The sequence below is a fragment of the Diachasma alloeum genome, unplaced genomic scaffold (assembly GCF_001412515.2).
Source record: "Diachasma alloeum isolate Michigan unplaced genomic scaffold, Dall2.0 Dall_scaffold_00336, whole genome shotgun sequence".
Classification (NCBI taxonomy): domain Eukaryota; kingdom Metazoa; phylum Arthropoda; class Insecta; order Hymenoptera; family Braconidae; genus Diachasma; species Diachasma alloeum.
Window position 1 is genome coordinate 251141 of NW_021680475.1, and position 23694 is coordinate 274834.

Below are 23694 nucleotides of genomic sequence, written 5' to 3' on the forward strand. Positions count from 1 at the left end.
GCGGCCAGGGAGTACAACACTAGCCGCTTTTAAAATTCAATTATTTTTCACAAATGTTTTAATTGTTTCAATATTTGTGAGAAAATTTTCGTTGACAAAACATGTCGTGAGATCAATAATTACCATGTTTTTTTTCATTTGTTTGAATTTGCATTTTTGAATTTGGAAAAGTGGTCGGGGGGATCGTCGAGGGGGTAGATTATTGTGAGTTTATGTTACCGAGGGTGTACTTGAAAATGCCGAGTATGACGCACGGTACGTGACGGAGGGGAGGAGTTTGCTGGAGTAAGGGATACTTTTTGATTCGGGGGGGGATTTTTGGGTGTTTTTTTTTCTCCGGTGGGGAACGTCTTCTGGCGGAGATTCGGATGGAGGTGAGTTTGAGGGGCTGGGGGGGATGTTCTTAGGGTTTTTTCGGTTGGGTGGATGCTAGCCACATATCCAGGCCCATATCGACCTGACGGTGTCCAGTTTCTTCGGTTCAGAATTATTGTTCGGGGGTTTGTCGCGGGTCAAAATAGTCGAGGGGTGTTTTTCTGTTGTCGTTGAATTATTGTTTGGGAGGGGGAGGTATTCTCATGGCTTAATTTAATTCATCTACTCACATTTTAATGGATAATTGATTCAATTATTAATAAAGAACGTGATGTTAAAGAAATGAGTTATAAATAATTGTGAGAAGGAGATAAAATTGAACGTTAATTACGATAATAGTGACAACAAAAATTTAGGTGCCTAATAATGTTTCAATAAACTAGTGCCTAATACTGCAAGTGCAATAACGACAATTTTTCCGCGAAAATTCATCGATTGAGTTATGGAGAAATGAGTGATATTTGCAGTTTGAAAAATTCATAATTTTGGTTGTTTCTGCAGATTTGTTTGTGTTAACCTACGGGGATAAATATTCAGTGGTGGGTTTTGTAAAATCTACCAGGGGGGCATCAGATCGGTTCAAGCTAACACCGAATGTACGTACCGCCAGGACGGGGTAACGCGCTGCTATATCTTTGCAAGCGCACCTATTCAATTTGTGATGTCACAATTAATGCTGTGCAATTTAGCAAATACCTCGAATGCGGGAAATGATACGAACAATAACGCTAACACTAATAGCAGCATGGAGGACGACGACTCTTATCCACTGCCCACTATTTATCGGTAAGATGTGAATTTTTTTTATGCATGAAGTTTTAATTTTTCTTGTTCTTTCCGGCAAACACACAAATAGGAAAGAATCGAGAAAACTTTTCAGCGGTGAAAAGTTATTGGATATGGGTCAGGGTCGAGCCATTGTTACGTTCTCCAACTGAAATTGAAGTACTTTTAGCTGTTTTTTTTTTGTTCATTTTCAATTCTGTTTATTTTCTATTTCCATAGGCACTCGGGGGTGGAAAATTATTGGTATTGTCTTTTAAAGTACTTTGTTTAGTCAACCATCCCCAGAATATTAAGGGCGTGAATAAGTGATTAATTGGGGCGTTCGATATCGTTCCGATGTGTAGGTAACACTCCGGATTTGGGGGAGTTAATTATTCGTGGCACCAGCATGACGAAACGAGCATTCGCTTGATTTTATTTATCTTTGAATAGTGGATGAGGTGGAGGAGTTAGACGATGGGCGATTCGATTAGTCGAATGTTAATCAGGTAAAGGGCATATACCGTTTTTGGGGAATTTGCAAAGAAAATAATGTTGGCTTCAGTTTACAACCACGGCCGAGACTAATTTATTTTGCAAAATTGTGGATGGGTGTCTGCTAATGAATTTAAACCTCTTTGAATTATCTTATATATTATTATGGATGTTCACGTAGGTTTACGGGACTTCCCATTCGGCACCTCCCTCCATAAGGCAACATTATTATTTATTATAGTAAGGTATCAAATTAAATTCAAAACGGTGGTAAGACGTACATATCTGGGCCCACCAGCGCTCAGCGTTCACATTGTGAAAATTCAAAGATGGTACACTGTCGGATTTAGGGAAAAATGGTTATGAAATTTTAAGTTTTAAGTAGAATTCACGGAAATTCATGAGTTTTCAGTGGGAATGAGATGGAAATTTCACAACTTGATTGAATTTTCAGTGGAACACGAACATTCAGAAACAAAATGACATGAATTTTTCCCTGAAATTTCCTAATTTTTCTGAATTTGGACAGAATCATTGAACTGAAAAATCAAGTATTTTATTGATTTTCAGATCATTTGAACAGAAAATCAATGAAATATTTGATTTTTCAATGACAAGATTTCACTCAGGAAAAAATCCTAATATCTGAAACATATTCACTTCAGATCAGTAATTGTTCTTCAATTGCTTAATTCTGCTAGGCATTTCAACGCACGTGGCCCGAGAGAGGTCTCATGCTTCAAAATATTCTTGTGCTCAAGTACAGTGTTAGAAAAAAATTAAAATTTCATGAACAGTCGGGTAGTAATTTTCAGGAGAGTAATAATGGATGCGATTCAAGGGAGAAAATATCATTCAATTTCAGATTTCACTGAAATTTCGTGAAATTCCAAATTTTTAAACAGCATTGAGATGAGGATTCCTCAATCTATTTGAATTTTCAATGTAGTTATGAATATTCAGTGCCGAGTTACGATGAATTTTCAATTAATTAAAAATTCAAGAATATATTAACCAGAATTTTCTTGATTTCTACTCATTTTCAGGGGAATGATTGAACTCAAATTTAAAGTCCACGTTGATTTTTCCATGAAATTCTCAATTTTCAAGGATGAAATTCCTTGAAATTTCAGTGAAATTAAAATGTGATGAAAATTTCCGAAAATTATATCTGAAATTACAGCAAAACATTTCTAACAGTGTACGATTTTCTTGCAACTGAACTCACTCAAATCGTGTCCACTGTTAAAAAATTTCGTCTGAATTTTCCGTGTCAAATCCCGGAAATTTTAATATGTTTAATTTTCACTAAAATTTCAGGAAATCTTATCATTGAAAAATCAAATATTCCATTAAGTTTCTGCCCGAATGATCGAAAAATCAATAAAATACTTGATTTTTCAGTGCAGTTATTCTGTGAAAATTTTAAAAAATCACAAAAATTGAGGGAAAAATTGAAAATTTGTTATTTTGTTTCTGAATATTCATCTTCCATTGAAAATTCAATCAAGTTGTGAAAATTTTGTCTCACTCCTACTGAAAACTCATGAATTTCCTTGAATTCTACCTAGAACTTGAAATTTCATAATCATTTTTCCCCTAAATCGGATTCAATATCACTTTCATAAAAAATTACTACTATATTTTCCGTGAAATTTCGGAAAATTTCTAACAGTAGAAAAGAATCATCAATCTTCAAGCATTTATTGTTCTCATGATTTCTTTTATGTACCTCCAATGTTCCAATATGTAATATATTCATGAGGTAACGCATAATTTACTTCTCCCAAGTAAATATGGTTTACATATTACGAAATTGTTCTCTCAGTGTAAGACATCCCCACAAACTTCATATAAATCAGTAGTTGTTGAAAGTTTCAAGATCTTCCTCTTGAAATTTCAAGAATAATCTTCTAACAATGTAGTTCAACATCACAAAAATTCTTGAATTAAGATTTTTTTTCCATGTGCAACATACGGTAAAACCAGGGAAAGAATAGGTTCTGGAAATGGCACTCGTGCAATGTTGGAGGGTAGAATCTTTTTTACGAGCTTAACGTGCTCAGCGAGCGAAACAAAAAGCATTGTTCAAAGAAATAAAAAGGGTCCAGAAAGAGAGGAATGAAGAGGAACGAGGGATGAATGAAAAAGGGGAAATGCGCTTGTGCAGTTTCTAGCAAATCATTTCGTTGAAATGTCGCCAGATATGGTGTTTGTCGTTGGACTTCCTTCCAGTTAAATTTATCCAGTTATGCTGGCTTCTCTGTTATGATCGACTCGTTGACGTGTGGTGTCATGCACAGGGGCACTTTCTACCCAACTCTGGGAGGGTTGCTCTTGGACGAGGAGGGACTCAGGGAGGTGGGCATGCAAAGGAGAGGAAGCGCGACAATTGACGCTACTGGGTGACGAGGTTTAATGGGTAGGAAACTTCAAACGGTTCGTTAGACACCCCGATGATGTGCGGGATTCGCTTTTCGGAGCAACTGAGCGTACGCCTTCAGTATTTTTGTAACTTCTTTCCTCAAAGTCTTGGGCTGGCCCTTGAAAAATAGAAGAGACACTTTTAGAAAGTCAAGTTGAGGTCTATTAATAGATGGCTTGTGAGGGAGGAGTGATCGACAAATTCACTGCTAGGAAAACAATTGAATTTTCATGGAGTTGACTACAGTGTTGACAAAATTTGGCAGAATTTTCCGGAAAAAGACCTTGAATTCGATTTAAAGGGAAAAAAGCAATGAAATTTTAAGTTTTTCTGAAAATTTAAGTAAGGTCTCAATTTTTTAGCGGCTGAGAGACGGAAATTTCACAATTCCTTTGAATTTTCAGGGAATTCCTTTGAAATTAGTGGAATTCAAGGAGAGTTCTCTGAATTTTCCTGATTTTTCATTCATTTTTCCGAAATGATTAAACTGAAATCTATCTTTTTCACGGATTTTTCGATTGAATTATGAATTTTCAATTACAAATTCCTTGAAATTTCAATGGACATGTTACTTGTTATAAATTTCTAAGACCGTTTCAATTACCAGAAATTTTAGTGGACAATTTTTAACAGTATAGTAATTTTCAGGAGAATAATATTAAATTCGATTCAGGGGGAAAAATCGTGAAATTCCAGATTTCGGGATCACGTGATACCGTCATGTCAGTTTTATTTTGATAATTCGCCGGGCTACGGAGCTGATGTAGAATTACTGCTGAAGCTACGAAATAGATGTTTCGAGAATAACGGAAACATTTCCAATTCCGTAATGTGATTGCCAACCAATACTGCCACGATGTTTCTAGAGATATTGATGGTGAAGCATTTTTGGAGTGGAGAACTTATTTCCGAGATATCTCGAGAACTATTGGGTCACAATGGATTGACGGTCGCTTTACAGCACTGAAAAAGTCCGTTGACTCTGATTTCTTCTTCTATTTTCAATTCTATAAATAATGATAAAGGAACAATTTTCTCACATAGTAAAACAATAGGGGTGTCAATGTCACGGTCAACTTCATAAGGCAATGTAAGAGTCATATGCACGGAGAGAAATGTTCAGTAAAAATTACGGAACTTACAATTCGCTCACCGATTATGGAATCGATTCAGAAAATTTAAGTGCCAATATCGTAATTTTTCACAGGAGATTCAGAGAAAAATTACGGAACGCTCTGAAAAAATTCCTTGAGAGTTCCGTAAAATTTCCTACAACCACATTTCGCTCCGGAATTACGGAAAAGATAGGGGAAGGTGGGACAAAATGGAACGGTTTGTGACCTTCTCCAAATTCAAATATTTTCATTGATAAACAAAGATATCTTTAATTCAGTAGTGAAGCGGTAAACCGAGTTAAGTCGATTTTGACTATTAGCCAGTTTTTGCTGAATATCTCGGAATCTAAGAGAGATAGCAAAATTTTTCTCATAACTTTTTTTATAACGCTCTGTTGGCTCTACAAAAAAGGTCATGACAAAAATCTTTCTATCTCTTTTAGATTCCGAGATATTCGTCAAAAACTAGCCAATAGTAAAAATCGACTTAACCCGGTTTACCGCTTCGCTACTGAATTAGAGAAGATCACAAAACGTTCCATTTTGCCCCACTCTCCCCTACCTAATTGTTATTGAATATTTCTCTCCGTGTGGTCGGGGCGTGAAGATCTGGCTTATAAGCTAGGGGCTGCAGTAACTCCTAAAATAATAGTGTCACTTGTAGTGATGCCGCGAGACACTTTACGACACAAGACTTGGAAAGATGATCGCGTTCTCAGTGAACACGGAAATCATTGCTCTCGTCTCAGTCTCGAAATACGCAGTATCGACTCCTCTCGTGATGACTCCGAGTCAATTTAGCTCATCTCGGTCTCAAGTTTCGAGTCGAATTTCAAACAGCTAATTCGTAATTATTGTTGTACACATTTTTTTTTCAATTTGGAAAAGAATAAATCTCTGTAGCTCAAAAATTGGAGGCCCTGGACTATTTTCAACATTTTAAGCGCGTGCGGGGCAAACGAACAATAAACAATTTTTTCGCACTAATTATTCGTTTTTAGACACATATAATCGATTTTCAATGCATGAGAAATCTCACTCCACTCGCCCGCCACTTTCAAAACTCATAGTAGTCTTCCCTCAACAGGGAAAAGTCTATGGAATTTCAAGTTTCTCTGAAAATACAACTAAAGTTCCATTTTTTTACCAGCGGGAAGACGAAAATTCCGCAATTTATATGAATTTTCAAGAGGAAGTTAATATTCACTGCCAAATTTCCTTGAATTTTCAGGCAATTCCTTAAAAAGTTTTAAAATTCCATTTTCGTTAATTTTCCCAGAACGATTAATCTAAAATTTACAGTTTCCCCGAATTTCTCTATGAAATTATGAATTTTAAATGACGAAATTCCTTGAAATTTCAGCCCAAAATCGTTGCCCGCGCAGAATCAGTAAAAAACTATAGAACTTTCAATGAAAGCGCAATAGAAATAAAAAAAAATGCATGTAAAATGGAAATTATTTTATCCGTGGAGTGGCCAGTATATCGAGCTTAGAACAGACCCCCTAATTGTGTAATAAAAATCCATGGGATTGCCTCAAAATAATTGAAATACTCCTTTTATTGATGCAGGTGTCGTGCTCCAATAGCGAGTCTGGATTGTATGGAAGAGTTCAACGGTGGTAGTGGTCCAGACTCAATTGGTCACATTCACTGCAGCACAACGCAACAAGGAACCAAGGAACAACTACTCACTGGATGTATATCGGTACAGGGACAACGCACTCCACATCCATCGCCAGGTATTCGCTACCGCAACTTGGGCAAAAGCGGTCTACGTGTTTCCAATGTTGGATTAGGTATGCTGAATGTTGCAGAACCGATAAATCTGATCAATTTTCCATCATCATTTCATTCCTCTCACTCACTCATATTTTATTGGGAAAAGGAGATGAACATTTAATCCACATCGGCAAGTTTCAACCATAGAGTGTGTACGAGACGGAACGCGCGCTACAGCGCGCTGTAATTGTAACAATCATAATTGAAAATCGCAAAATCAGACGAGTGGAACCAATGAGGAATAAGCGTGACAGACTTAAGCGAGGTGTCGATAGTTATCGAAATTAAGTGTATGTTCTTTTTAGAATAGGATTCCACACTTTCTACTCCTTCGCTATTCAGAATTTTCAAGAAATCAGTCTACGGAATATCGATTTGACTTCCCACTGGTCATTCTGAAAATTTTCTTCTCTTCATTCACATTTTTCTCATAGGAAGTTGCGTGAGTGCATCCTTTGATTGTTGAAAATTAATGAATTCTGGGAATTTTTTCAACGAGTGACTTCCCACTGCTGGCATTGGAGTGTTTCGAAAGAATTTCTGGTCGTATATCGATTTCTTTCTGATTTGTAAATCAATCGAAAATTGATAATTTGAAAATTGAGGTATTCGTTACCGTACATTGTTAGAAAATTACTTCTGAAATATCAAGTAAAAAATCTCGAAATTTTTAACAATCACTCATTCATACGAAATTTTCTTGTATTTTGTTATTGAAAAATCAGTTGAATTCTGGAGGATTCAATGGAATCGCAATTTTCAGGTCTACATAGTACCGCCAATTATTAAATACTTTGAAAATGCAAACAGCGATGTCCCTGAATTTTCAGTGAATTGAAAATTAAGGTGGATGTGATGTTCAATTTTTGCAATGAATTTGAAAATTCTAGGTGTCATTGAAATCTCAGTGATAGTCTAGCCTGAAAACCCGAATTATCCTGAATTGCCAACCTGAATGAGAGATTTGATCTTAATTTGAATTCAAATTCACATCATTGAGAATTTAAGTGCAACTACTGCTTAATTTTCAAAAAATTTCCAACAGTGCAACTTGGGCAAAAACTGTCTACGTGCTTCCAATGTTGGATTAGGTATGCTGCATGTTCCAGAAATGACAAATCTGATCAATTTTCCTTCATCATTTTCTCACTCATATTTTATTCCGAAAAGGAGATGAACATTTATTCCACCCCGACAAGTTTCGACCATAGAGTGTGTACTCCACACTTTCCGCTTCTTCGCTATTCACAATTTCTAAGAAATCAGTCTACGGAATATCGATTTGAAGTCCCTGTGCACGGAGAGTCCCTTCCCACTGGTCTTTCGGAAAATTTTCTTCTCTTCATTCACATTTTTCTCGTCGGAAGTTGCCTGAGTGCATCCTTTGCTTGTTGAAAATTTATGAATTCCGTGAATTTTTTTAACAACTGACTCCAGTGGAAATCTTGTATTTGAAAAATTATAATTGGATGAGAAAATCAATGGAAATTGAATGCAAGTTCAATTATTCTATGGAAATTATTGACAATTTGGGGGAATACAGTTTACACTGAGAGAATAAATTTCTAATATCTGAAGTATATTTTCTTGAGACAAGTAATTTTTCTTCAATTCCTCTATTCTCTCAGACATCTCAACTCACGTGGCCCGAGAAAGGTCTTGTGCTTTAAAATATTCGTGTCCTCAAGCATGATTTTGTCGCAAATGAACTCACTCCAATCGCATAGAAGAATCGTCAATCTTCAAGTATTTATTGTTTTCATAATTTTTTTGTTATGCAGTTCCAATATTTCGATATGTAATATATTCATAATATAATCTGCAACGATAGTGATAAATGGAAATTCATTCGAGTTCCGTGAACCGCAAACATTCTGAGATTTAAGCAATTGAAAGTAATTTACTTCTCTCAAATAATTATGGTCTACATATTAGAAAATTTTTCTTCAAGTGTAGAATTCCAAATTCATTGTAAATGCAGCCCAATTTGATTTTGAATATTCATGTTCAATTCAAAATTCAAGTGAGTTGTGAAATTACCGTCTTAATTCTACTCGGAACTGGTGAATTCACTTGAATTCTCCGCTGAAATCCGGAATTCTATAAACCGTCACGTGTGAAAAAATTCAGTAGTGAACCTATATATAGGGTACTCGTTAGAAAATTCAATTGGGTTTCTATTGGGATTCTGTTGGAATCCCATCGAAACTCTATTGGAATTATTCTACAATACCATTTGAGATCATGCAACTTTGCCGTGTGATTGTTCAATAGGTCCTTGATAGAGGAAGTCAGTCCATTCTGCTTTGTTTCACATACGACATTTCTATATTTTTAGAAAAAAAAAACGAAAGCTTACTGCGAAGCTTGCAGCAACAAATGCAGAGCTAGTGCACTAATTCCGGCGGAAATTCTACATAAGATGTTCATTTGTAAAAATTTCCAAAATAAAACAGCCTGATGACGTTGAATACTGGTCTTTGATTGGCGAACATCCACGGAAAGAAATAATTACTTATAATACGACGAGAGCTTCAAAACTGCCGGGTATTTTCCACACGGAGAAACAAATACCAGAAAACTTACTGTGCTCGCACGGTAAAATGGGTTCATTTGGACGGATTCGGAAAAATTACCGTGCCAGCACCGGAAAATTTGCTGTGGAGTACAAGAATTTTTCGCGGTAAATCCGAGAAAAATTCCTGTAGCACGCAGCAAAAATTCCGGTGCTGGCACAAGAAACTCCAAACTTCTTGGAAACTCCTTGAGGGTTTCCTTCAGGAAACTTCTTGATTTTTTGCTGCGGAGTACAAGAATTTTTCGCGGTAAATCCGAGAAAAATTCCTGTAGCGCGCAGCCAAAAATTCCGGTAATTTTTTCGGGTCCGTCCGAATGAACCCATTTTACCGTGCAAGCACAGTAATTTTTCTGGTATTTTTTTCTACGTATAATAGGCCCATTGCAACCAAACGAAAACGAAAAGCTCCATTGTAACCAAACTCGTCAGAAACTAGGTACTTTGTGTACCTAATGATGAAATCTAATATTACTCGGACATCGGCTGATGCTTGTGTATTAGATTTCGAGGAATAGTCTATTTCAGGCAGGCATGGCCATATTATGAAATTATAATCTAGAATATTAAATTTCATCAATATGAAAGTAATTGGCGGCTTGCGTTGATAAAGGTTTAAATATTCTCGTCAAAATATAAAAATAGTATGATATTAATAATTTAAATTTGCGATTGATGATGAATTAAATATATAATAATATGGAACTGTGAATTTTCCATCAAGTAAATAATTCTAATATCTTAAAAGGGATTACCAATTGCCAAAATAATCGGCAATCTTCCTATCTAAATTATTGATTAATAAAATAGTTCAGAATTAGAATATTCAAATTGATGATTACTAAAATAATTAAAAATTTAAGAGTGATGTTAACTAAATGACAGCTTTAAAGTTTAACGTTAATGATGATTTATGGATACGGCTATCCCTGTCGTCCAAGCCGCAGGCGAGGACTGGCCAACCGCGCGAATAAAAAACCCCATGACACCACTCGTGAGTCATATTTTTTCGTAGTAATCTTTACTTTTGCGAGTTTGAGGAAGGGCAAAACCCAATCCCCAGACGAGGAAAACTGAAGCTTAGAACAGAAAAGAAACTAGTGAAGACCTACTTCGCAATTTGCGCCGCAAATTTCCCTGTAGATCTTTATGTGTAGAAATTTCCGAACTAAAACAGCCAGATGGCCTCGAAGACTGATCACCCATTGACTGACACCCGAGAAAATGAAATAATCTGTAAAATTCTAAACTTCATGATTCCCCCCCCCCAAATTTTCTAATGGGCTCTAAAATAATTTTGCTCCCAAAAATTTTGATACACGGAGAGAAATTTTTGATAAGAATTATCCTACCGTTCTATAAAAGTGTATCATGAGTCCCCGTTTCCTCATTTCTATCCCGAAATTTTGTAAAAAATTAATATATGATGATCAAATTTTATTCTACGTTAGAGAAATTTTATCCTGACGCATAATAAATTTTATCCTTCCAGTCCAATAATTTTTATGTAGATAACAACGAAAATTCTAGAACGGTTGGTAAATTTTACCCTATCGGTACAGTAATTTTTACTCTACCGGCACGGTAATTTTTATTTTTATCGGGATAAAATTTCTCTAACGTAGAATAAAATTTGATCATCATATATTAATTTTTACTGAATTTCGGGATAGAAATGAGGGAACGATGACTCATGATACACTTTTATAGAACGGTAGGATAATTTTTATCAAAAATTTCTCTCCTTGTACACCGATTGCGGAATCGATTCAGAAAATTTAAGTGACGGTATCGTAATTTTTCACAAGAGATTCAGATAAAAATTACGGAACGCTCCGGAAAAATTCCGTGACAGTTCCGTAAAATTTCCTACAACCACATTTCGCTCCGGAATTACGGAAAAGATACGTAATTTTTATTGAATATTTCTCTCCGTGTACAACTACCGTTTTGTCGCTCGAAATAACCCCATAAATACCCCCCGAATCAAAACAGTTCATACGCATCAAATATTCATCAGCCTTATTCAGAGTTAGTCGTGAATGTTGTCTACCTGCCAACAGGATTATATCACAAGGCAAATGTGTTACGTCGGTGGAGACAATCTGGGGCACACACTTCTCCCGTTCTCTGGAAAAAAAATCAAATCCTTCCTCTCTCTTTCTCTATAATCCAATTTTACAAAGCGGTTTTAAACATAAAGTATACCGAGACATAACTAAAAATAGAATTTAATGCGCCATAATAGCATTATTTAATATCACGAGCGTCAATTTAACATCAATGAGGCTGTGCGGGACAGTTATGGAATAAAAACTGAGGGAGAAATTGGAAATTGAGGACGGATCGACCTCTCAACCTTTCATGAAGAGCTCGGAGTGTCAATCACTGGAGAAAAATTGGAGGGAAAAAAATACAAAAATGAGGGGAAAATGCAGGGGTAAAACCACAAAAGTCAATTGTGCTTTGTCGATGCACCAGTGTGTGTACCTCGCGTATCACTCTTATTATTCTCCTCACAATGACGGGGGATTTCATTGTTAAACGTTGCTGCTCGTCACTGTCAATGGAAGGAACTTATTATCGTCGAACTACATTTCCTCCTCCACACTTCGGGTTTTTATCGCTCTGCGTTCCACAAGCATGTTTCGATTATTCTGCCTCGAGTACAGGGAGGGGGATTCCCCCTTTTTCAGCCCATTCTCGACGCCCAAACTATTGTTGCAGTCTCAATTGTCTCAGGAGGATCGTATACCGTTTGTTGCAAAGTGGTTTCATTGAATTTTATCGAAGGATTTATGAGATGGTGTAAAGTAACGGGTTTATTACGCAATCCGGGAAAATTACCTCCATTATTTTTTCAATTAAATCTGATTCATGAACGTATGCGTGGAGTCATTGTTCTTTTCTCGTTATCGATACTGTTCGCTTTGCCGGGTGATTTCTTTCTTGATTGCGAGCTCCGGTCTGCAAATTATTGGAGGATTCACGGACGAAAAAATTTAATAAAAGAACCCATCGAGTTTGTTAGAAAATTCTATTGAATTTCTATTGAACTATTAGTTTTTGTTCTATTAGTTTTTGGCCGATTCTATTGAAATGTTCAACAGAAAATATTCAGTAGAAAAAGTCAATAGAATCCAATTTTTCTATATAACTTATTCTATTGAGATATTTTCTACAGAATCTCCTCGGCTCAAATTTTCCAAGTTTTTTCGTTTGATTTTCTTTGTGAGAAGAAAAGAAAAATAGAATGAAAAATACTTAGAAAAATTGAGTCGAGCGAATTCTATAGAAAATATATGAAAAGAATAAGTTATATAGAAAAATCGAATTCTGTTAACTTTTTCTATTGAATTTTTTTCTATTGAACATGTCAATAGAATCAGTCATAAACTAATAGAAAGTTTAATAGAAATTCAATAGAATTTTTTAACGAATTCGATAGGTTTTCTATTAAATTTTTTCGTGCGTGTTGAACGAAGAGTTTACTGAAGAATAAAGTTTTCAGGCCGGCGGGCGCAATGTACATACACTGATAGACTGATTCATTTTTTGCAAACGAGATTCGCTAACTATTAACAAATGATAGAGTTGAATATGATGAAATGAATATTCGTCAATAGTTAGGGAATGGCTCACTTGAGAAGTGAAAATCGAGTCAAACAAGGCTCCTCAAATGTGCATTTCGTAACTATTAACGAATGCACATTTGGTGAAACCAAATAGACCCTCGTCTCCAACCAAATCCATTCATTAACAATAACTAATCTTTTCTATCAGTGTAGGGGAGACTGGGGCGAAATGAGACCTCTGTAAAATTTGAGATTTTACACAATGATTGGTTTTTCTACAGTCACTAATCAAATACCCCATTGTTAGTAGATTTAAAATATAAATACAACTCAGTTTTAAAAAATTACAATCTGAAAAAATTCTAAATGGAAGTTGATAAGAATAGTAGCATTCAGGTCAAGTTAACGCTCAATTCTTAGTCTAGTATTATTGTTAATAATTAATTAGTAAATGTCAAAATAACCACGACCATGACGAAGTTTGATCCTCGTGCGGTAAAACGGGAAAGACCCTTAATAATTTCATTCGATTTATAATCTGCCCTTGTACTTAAAATTTCATGAACAGCCGATTCGTAATTTTCATAAGATGAATATTGAATGCGATTTAAGGGGAAAAAAAATTATGAAATTTCAGATTTCACCGAAAATTCCAAATTTTTAAGCACCATTAAGACAAGATTTTCACAACTTATTATAATTTTTTACGAAAAAATGAATATTTAGTGTTAAGTAATGCTGAATTTCCAATTAATTGAAAATTCAAGATTATATTCACCGAAAATTTCCGGATTTCTATTAACTTTCAGGAAATAATTAAACTTACATAAGTAGTTCTCATTGATTTTCCCATGAGATTCTGAATTTTCAATGACGAAATTCCTTGAAATTTTAGTGGAACTGAAATCTGATAAAAATTCCCTGAAAGTTTATCGGAGATTTACAGCCAAAAAATTTTCAAGTGTACAAGAAAAATCTAGTTATGAACTTACAAAAATTCATAACTGTAAGGTGAAGTATATACACGAGACAAGAAATTTTCTCATTCCCGTAAAAATTAGAATATTGCTCATAACGACGATTAGAGATTCTTCATGACTTTCTCTCACTCCACAGGATAATATTTGACAGTTATTTGGTTAAAGAAACAATTGCAGAGCTAGAGGTAAATTATCAAAAGCTACAGAGAAATTATCGAAATCTAGGGGGAAACAACCGCTGTAATTTTAATTGGCAAGTACTTCATGTTATTGAATACTGAACTCTGATTGGCCCAGGGAAGGCCAGATCCGATTACCAAAAATAATCAGTTGAATACCGTGTTGACTATAAAATAACATTCTCCTAGGGGAATTTTATTGGCTGAAATTTGGATGGGAAGAATTCTCACTTAAATTCTCTTTTTCACTCTAAAATCACTCAGACATTTCCCTCTACTGGACTACTACAGCGACAAAGGACAAGTCTCGATGAGAGAGACATTGATGGCAATGGTACTCCTCCTAACAAACGGCGAATGCACGTTCGGCTTGCTATCGATAATCTGCGTGACCTTTGATTAACAAACATTCCACCCTGGGTATCCACGAGGGCACTGGAACAAGATACACGTTAAACCAGGATGCCACTTGAATCCCTGCGGCACGAATGAATCGATACCCGCATGTTATATCCACCGGTCCACACTGAGAGAAAAATATAATTCTTCTGACTATATTCCATCACCATCGAATTATAGTCAAAATGTCCGCAACAATTTTTCATGGGTTACGGTAACCATGGCCGGAGAAGTAATTACTACAATGGAATGTAGTCATTGCAACTATTTTATAGTTCTCCTCACGATAGATTTGTCGTGGTTACTTTTGAACTTTGGTTAGTTTAACTGCATTTTGATTTGCAAAAATTACGCTTGTGAAGTTACTCTAATGTTATGTGCCGCATACAAAAAAATCGTATCGTTCACCAAAATGCCTCAACTATTTTCTTATTGTAAATCGAACTTCAGATTTTTCTCTCAGTGCATCCCTTTTATCTGCGATGCCCTTGTGTACGGCAGGATCGTCAGTATTTGACTGTAACATTTTAGTGTTTTTTGGGGAATGCACACAGGTACGTGGACAACATTCGGGGGATGTACGAACGAGGAGACTGCTGAGGCTGTTGTGGCCTTGGCCTACGACAGTGGTATCAACGTATTTGACCTGAGCGAGGCGCACAGCGGCCACCGCGCTGAGACTCAATTCGGTCGTATTCTACTGCGGCGATCCTGGAATCGTTCCAGCTATGTTGTCACCACTAAAATCTATTGGAACACTAAGTAGGTTAAGAAAAATTTGTCAATATTTTTTGGGAAATTGACTAGAAGAAAAAAACAACACATTTGACAAATTTATTCATTTATTTGTTCATTTATTTCTTGATGTACTTATCCATTTTTTTACACTGTTTAAAACTTAAGAATTAAGAATCACGGGGTCGCGTCAGTAATTTAGCAGCGAAGCGGTAAACCAGGTCAAGTCGATTTTGACTATTGGCCAGATTTTGACGAATATCTCGGAATCTAAAAGAGATACAACACTTTTTATCACAACCTTTTTTGTAGAACCAAATAAGGGTTATAAAAAATATTTTGAGAAAAATTTTGCTATCTCTCTTAGATTCCGAAATATTCATCGAAAACTGACCAAAAGTAAAAAACGACTTGACCCGGTTTACCGCTTCATTACTGAATTTTGGCCACAAAATAACAATGTGCTAGTGAAGTGAATATGTCATTTAGTAATGACGAATCGTAAAAGGAAAATTGTAAAAAATATTTTGATTAGTTTTATCGTTTCGTTTGTTTTTAATTAATTATTCAAGTTGCTCACATATGGGCTTTATGAACACTATTGTGTCCCTTACCCCTCACACTGTTGATAATGTGCTAGCCAACAGAGGAAACTATATTTGTGGACGTCCGCATGAAAAGGGACCACTTTGTCGATGTGGTGTTAGGTATACTCTGATAATATTGATAACATTCCGCACACTTTGAGCCCAAAATGATCTTCATAGGGTCAAAAATGACGTCGTTGGAAAAGATGGAAAAAACAATTTAACATTGGTACAAATGGGAGTTGCTGACACAAAAACGTAAATATCTCGGAAACTTGAATCGACAAAGTGGCCCCTTTTCATGTTGACGTCCACATTTATTTATATTAAACCCTCAAAAATACGGGTATGAAGTCTCAGAAAATCGTAAAATCGGTAAAATACAAGGCTTCCCGTCGCGAACAAAAAACAAAGCCATTATAATAAGCACACTGTTAGAAATTTTTTGAAATTTCATGGAAAATATGATATAGTAATTCTCATAAAAGTGACATTGAATTGGACTTAGGAGAAAAACGGTTAGGAAATTTATGGTTTTAGGTAGAATTCAAGGAAATTCATGAGTTTTAAGTGGAAGTGAAATGGAAATTTCACAACTTGATTGAATTTTCGGTGGAACACGAATATTCAGCAACAAAATGATATTAATTTTTAATTTTTCCCTGAATTTTCCTGATTTTTCTGAATTTTCACAGAATAATTGAACTGAAAAATCAGATATTTTATTAATTTTTAGATCATTTGAACAGAAAACCAATGGAATATTTGATTTTTCAATGGTAAAATTTCCTGAAATTTCAGTGAAACTTGAACAGGATAAAAATTTCCGAAATTTGGCACGGAAAATTCAGACGAAAATTTTTAACAGCGTAAAATAAAAAATACGCATACAACATGTTTTAATTCAATTGAAATGTAGGGGAATGCGGGGAATTGGTCATTTTGAAGAATTCGATTTAGATGAGTATAATTTTAACGCTTAAATAAGAACTGGGAAACGAAGCGACTTTAATTAATTTTCATTCTGAATTATTTACGATCCAAAATGGTCCATTTTGCCCTACTTCCTCCTACAATCAATGAGATTCTTCTTCTATATCAGATGAGACGATTCACAGCTCGAGGCTTCCGGACTGGTAAATACGCCATCAGTGACACGAAAACATTCCCAACTAGTTTGACCAAAACGCATATAATTTATTTTTACTCCGAGTTATTTAAAAACTACGTTTGCTCATTTTATTGAGACATGTCTTGCCAACCTTGCTCTGGTTTTCGAGTTTTTTTTATTTACACCATTTTATGCCTCGTGTGATCGACGAAATCGATAAGATTATTTTTAATCTGTTGATGCAGTCGTGGGATTAATTGGGTATTAGAGGTAGTTAGAGGAGTATCTGATTTCGGGTTTGACTACTTAGTGTTGATGAGGATCTGAACGGTGAATATTTCATGGAAGAGAGGGCACGTACGAAAAAATTTCATAGAAAAATCTAGCGCATTCTACGGAACTCTATTGGACTCCTATTAGAAATTCTATCAATTTTTTTACCGACTTCATTGAAAAATTCCACAACTAAAAATTAAGCTACAAGTTTTCAATTGGAATAATTATTTTATTGGAATGTTATAGAAAAAGGAATAGATTTCGATTTTTTCATACAACTTATTCTAGTGAGACTATTTCCTATAGAAAGTTTCTTTTTTTTCACTGTTTTTTTTTCTTAAAATTCAAGTAAAAAACTTGGAAAATTCTAACTGAGGACATTCTTTAGGAACAAAATCAATAGAATAAGTTGTATATAAAATAGGATTCTATTGCATTTATATACAACCTTTTCCAGGAAATATTTTTATCTAGAAAACGCTTAGCAAAACTGCGGAATTGTTCAACAGAGAATCGGTGTAAAAGTAAAAGAATTTACAACATAAATTCGCTAGCCCGGTGGCTTGGCGCAGTGGATAAGTGCGTTGCCTCCCATGTGAAAGGTTCCGAGTTCAAATCCCGGTCGGGTAGAATGGTGCGATCTAACCAGTAATATAACGATAAAAAAAATGAATGAATTCACTAGTTTATCAAACGATTTTTCCAGGGAATCCGCTATTTTTTCTGTGAATTTCTTCGTACGTAAGATCATTTTATTAATAAAAAAATCCCAAATTCTCACTTTTTTTCATAAAAAAAAACTTCTTTTGCAAACCCGAAATTTAATTTCGTCGCTTTTTCTATTTTGAATAGAAGCAATATTCATAAAAATTGAAATATGTAAATGTAATTTGATTTTTTTAGAACTGAGGGGCGTGGGCTGTCCAGAAAACACATTATCGAATCTGTACAGGCGTCCCTAGCGAGGCTGCAGCTGTCGTACATCGACATTGTGATGATTCATAAGGTCGATCCAATGTGCCCGATGGAAGGTGAGGACATAAAAAGCAAAAAATATTGCGATCAAATCCGGAAAACCTCACCCTGAACAATCGATACCAGACGTACCGACAGCCGACAGTAGTAGCAGTGCTACGTGGTCAGACATTGCTATAATAAAAATAATAGGAAAATATTTACAGAGATCGTACGAGCGATGAATTATGTAATCAGCAAAGGGTGGGTCATGTACTGGGGTACATCGAGGTGGACTCCCGTGGAGATAATGGAGGCTTACACCAATTGCCGGCAATTCAATTGTGTAACACCTATTGTGGAACAGGCAGAGTATCATCTCTTCTACAGGGACAAACCGGAGCTTTATATGCCAGAGCTGTACAATAAAATAGGTAATTATCATAGGAACATTGATTATTGGCGTCATGTTTGTGATTGAATGCATCGTAATTCAATTTTTATAGAGAAAATTTTCCATAGTCGTGAGTGCAAAGAGAATCAGAAAATATTAGAAACGTATTTTGTATGTTCTGCATGTTCCTACAAAAAACTAGGCCTCGTTCAATCTGCACCATTTAACCCTGAATCTGACCCTTGTGACCCTTAACATGACCCTCGTAACACTTATTCTGACCCTGGTGACCCTTAATCTGACCCTTGGAATATTTTATTATAAAACCTATCAAATTCGCTAAAAAAATGTTGTTGGATTCCTGTTGCGGTTGTATTAGTTTTTCATTCTATTTAAAAATTCTGCAGCTTTTCTGCGTTTTCTTTTAATAAAAAGATTCCATGGGAAGAATTTTATTTTGAAAATCAATAAAATTTGCTGAGTATTTTTGTTATTAACAATTAAGGGAATAGAAAATTAATTATTATAATGTGATCATTGCATAATTCATAACTTATGTTGCAAATGAATTTTCTTGGATTAAACATAACATGGGGTTTTCCGTCTTGACAAGTCGACTTTTAGAAGAATAGAATAGATGGAATAATGAACTTATTATAGATGAATCAATTGATCGAATTGACCCATATAAAATAAGTCCCAGCTAAAATAATATGGGAATCTTCCACAAGGTCTCATTGAGTTGTTCTTCGATAAATATGCAAATTAAGTCCATCACCGGACTTTACCCTAGAGAAATGGAATCGTGGATGAATAAATCAAGAACTAAGGGGATGGCGACCTGCAATGGCAGGACTTCCTCAGTTATGCGATAAATGTGATCACTAAGTGGATGGGTGATCACGTGGGAGGCAGAAGGGACGAAAGATATTTCATATATGTAACATCCAACCCATCGGCGTGATAAACTTTTACCAATTTAACACAGAACATTCCGCGGCTGCTGAAGTTGTGAACGTTAACAACTCCTCATTTACATCTGATTCGACTTTTGCATAGGGTTCTTACGACGTCAAGAACGTGAATTACGATTCTCAAAATTGAAAATCAATTCGGTTTGGTCACATGCGAAAGGTTCCGAGTTAAAAACCCGACCGGGTAGAATGAGATCTAACCATTTAAGGATGTTCTACACCCTTTCTGCCAAAATTCACGTTTTTTTAATTTTTCTGGCAAACTTATGATGGAATTGACGTGAAAAAATATAACGTTTTTGCGTTTTGTCATTATTTAATGACTGACGAAATTTTAAGATGGTGCGAACATTTTCCTGCGTTCTCTCTAAACTTTTAAAAAGAATCACAAAACTGTAGAAAAAACGCATGAAAATTATCGCACCACTACGCAACTTCGTGAGCCATTGAAGAATGACAAACCACAAAATCGTTAATTTAAATCGTAATTTTTTCACGTCACTCCCATCGATAATTTGCCAGAAAAATGAAAACAACGTCAATTTTGGCTAAAAGGGTGTCGAACATCCTTAAAGTCTTGATCGTCATCGCAGTATACCCCAACCGGATCGTAGCGATGTAAAATAACGATAAATAAAAATTCGGTTTGGAAATCTTCTCCTGAATACTTCTATTTACAAAAATGCGCAAGAAAGCTCATTTTATCCATCGATGCTATTCACTGTTCTCAATGAAGCAATCAATTGAAAGTACTGAAATTAAGTCATAAAAGGACTTGAGAGAAGATAAAAAATTACACTTCACCAGTACCTTTGGTATTTGTGAAAAGCACTAAAAGTACTAGAAAAAAGTAGTGAAGCTACTTCCTCCCATTACTATTTCTATTTGATCGGCAGAGATGGTACTTCACTAAAGGATACAAAAAGCACTTAGAACAAGTATTTTTCGAACTTTTCACACGTCAACTTCTCCCAAGTGCCGGTCGGTACTAGTGAGAAATACATTTTCCTTTGGGTGTAATTGGCCTTTTGCATAGAATTCTTTTATCGCCATAAATCAGAGTAGAATAACTTCCCTCATCGGGGAGCTACTGAATTACATGAAACGCCTTTTGAGCGATTGTTTCTGCGGAAGAGAAAAAGGGGAAAATGGAAGCTACATGGGGATGAAACAAAACAGGAAGATTTGCACTGACCTTTGTGAAGCTCGGAGAATGTTCAGCGGAAGAGAAGCGCGTAAAATGCTACTTGGTTAAAGTGGACAGGTACATAAAGATGGAAGTTGTGGAGGCGGATGAGGCACCTGGAGTGCCAGTGATCGGAAGCAGTATCCTGTTTTATGACTATCTTCTCACCCATTACAAGAAATTTATCTTTTTGTGAAGGGATTGGAGAAACTCTCAGTGAAGAGCTGCAGGATTTTCAGTTCGGAAAAGTACTGCAGTTTTGATGTGTATAATTATTATTATTATTTTAAACTTAAGATTTGAATTTTGTTGTCAAGTGAATGTGTAAAAAAACGAAATTTATGTACGCAATAAAATTATTATTATTATTGATTATTATTATTACTATTATTATTATTATTATTATTATTATAGATGTTTTTTTGGGAATAAGAAATTCAAATGCAAAATCCAAACCATCTTAAATTTTCTAATATTATTCAATAATAATAATTTCCTAATAAATTCAATAATGTTATATCAATACTATCATTATTATTATTAAAATAAAAATTCACATTCGTCCGTCCCCATGTCCTCTACATCGGAGTCAGAATGAAAATACCCTACACAGAGGAAAAAATAACTCTGCAAAAAATTATATGATCTACGTAGATCAGATTAACTTGTGGAAAATTAACCAACTTGACTGAACAAGTGAACTTGGGGGAAATTCACTTGTGAAAAGTTCGAAAAATACTTGTCCCAAGTACTTTTTGTATCATTGAGTGAAGTACCCCCTCTGAACTATTTTTATGAATTAATTTCAGTACTTTCAATTGATTACTTCATTGAGAGAAGCGAATATTATCGATGGATAAAATGAACTTTCTTGCGCATTTTTGTAAAATATTCAGGAGAAGATATTTTGTAGGAAAAAATCAGTAGATTGTGATTTTTATGGGTGCTCGCCCAACCGAATTGATTTCCAATTTTGAGAATCGTAATTCACGTTCTTGAAATCGTAATTCACATTATTCTGACCGTAATTTATGATCTCAAAAGCGTAATTTATCCGTATGATAAAATCGTAAATTACGTTTTTGAAAACGTGAATGACCATTTCAAAAACATATTTTACCGTCAGATTTGTCTGTGCGTTAACTTGGGCTTCAACATTTCGATCCTCATTTGTAATTTTGAATGCATTCCTGAAAAAAATTATGAGTACTGGATTTGAGTACTATTGCTACTTATATTTAGTTCTGGTGGTACTTTTGAAAAAAACTAGCCAGCTACTCAGTACAAGTACTTTTTTTACTTGTCCCTACTAACGAAAGTACTTGTGACAAGTACTGAGGTACTTCTCACCAGTACCCAGGTACTTGACGCATGATAATTGCATCCAGTTCTTTTGTGACTTCGTGGAAGTACAAAATTTTCCGTTTCCCCAGAAACCCCTTGGTACTGGGTAGAAGTACGTTTTCTACTGATCAGGAGTAATTTTTTTTGAGTGCAACTTTCCTCTCCGTCTAGAATGCGGCTTTTGTATGAAACTTCTTCATCATCATCACCTAAAATAAAATAAAAGAGACTGAGAACCGTTTTTCATAAGCAATTTTAATGGAATAACGAAAATGCCTCCAATTTTTCAAGGTGTGGGATTAATGGCCTGGTCCACCGTCACTATCGGCATGGTCTCATCGAAGCCGGACGACACCGGTGTTTCCTTCCTCTCACGATCGTCATATAAGGTGAGGACATAAAAAACTTTCCCACTACTTTATTTACGACGTTTCACTCACAAGTACGTGATTAATTTAATACGAAAAAGAAAAGAGTGGCGAGGGGGAGGAGAAATCCGTAAAATGAAAAATCGAACAAGTTTTATTCCACATCTTCTTCAACCTAAATTGCCTGGGATCCCGCGGGCAATTGAACTTTATAGCTGCTTTGTGTGCTTGCAGAATAAATACTCATCGTTCAGTTGGACCGAGGACGAGACGCAATCTTTGTACAAGGAGGTAAAGTTTTAGAATAGTTTCTCAGTTCAATCTGTCTTCTCAAGCTCTTTTCAATCGAAATTGAAGAACAAAAAAGTAGTCCGCGTGGGAATTTAATTTTGAGAATTCAATCATCTTTAGCATCGCCGGGATATGACACCGGAGTTCGGATCTAAGGACAAACCGGTGGAGGAGGAGGCACGCAAGTATTCGGATAAGTTGAGGGACGTGTGCTCACTCGCGGAGAGACTCGGATGCACATTTGGACAATTGGCTATTGCGTGGTCCCTCAAGAATGAAAGTGTCCAGTGCCTTCTTATCGGAGCGTCTAATATTGATCAGCTTTACGAGAGTCTGCAGAGTCTACAGGTGAGCTCATTATATCAGGCAGAATTTACCACAAATTTGCTGGTTGCAATCTTCATTTCGATATCTTGATGAAATGATTATGAACTTTAGCAGTATAATGTTATTGAACTGTTATCATTATAATCAGTATTATTCGATCAAAATTATTTTCAGGTACGAGTAGCTTTCATAGTTCCATATGGACCACTGTTAAAAATTTTCGTCTGAATTTTCCGTGCTAAATTCCGGAAATTTTTATCGTGTTCAAGTTTCACTGAAATTTCAGGAAATCTGGTCATTGAAAAATGAAATATTTCAGAGATTTTCTGTTCAAATGATCTGGAAATCAATAAAGCACTTGATTTTTCAGTTCAATGATTCTCTGAAAATTCAGAAAAATGAGGAAAGTTCAGGGAAAAATTGAAAATTCATGTCATGTGGATTCTGAATCTTCATGTTCTACTGAAAAATAACAATTTTTT

The 23694-nt window shown here is 35.4% G+C and overlaps 1 protein-coding gene across 5 annotated transcripts in view; it reads left to right on the forward strand.

Annotated features, from left to right (window-relative positions):
- Positions 1-23694, forward strand: part of LOC107040503 (voltage-gated potassium channel subunit beta-2) — a 27482-nt gene continuing 3788 nt past the window's right edge. The window contains exons 1-9 of one of the 5 annotated variants that reach the window (XM_015260615.1): positions 1-374; positions 641-1161; positions 6748-6974; positions 15220-15427; positions 18278-18405; positions 18556-18762; positions 22518-22615; positions 22829-22885; positions 23006-23233. In XM_015260615.1, coding sequence (XP_015116101.1) covers positions 1037-1161; positions 6748-6974; positions 15220-15427; positions 18278-18405; positions 18556-18762; positions 22518-22615; positions 22829-22885; positions 23006-23233 — 1278 coding nt within the window. In that variant the 5' untranslated portion in view covers positions 1-374; positions 641-1036. Of the gene's footprint in view, positions 375-396; positions 1162-6747; positions 6975-15219; positions 15428-18277; positions 18406-18555; positions 18763-22517; positions 22616-22828; positions 22886-23005; positions 23234-23694 lie in introns of those variants that run through there. The other 4 variants (XM_015260616.1, XM_015260617.1, XM_015260614.1 and 1 more) reach the window with 4 other exon arrangements.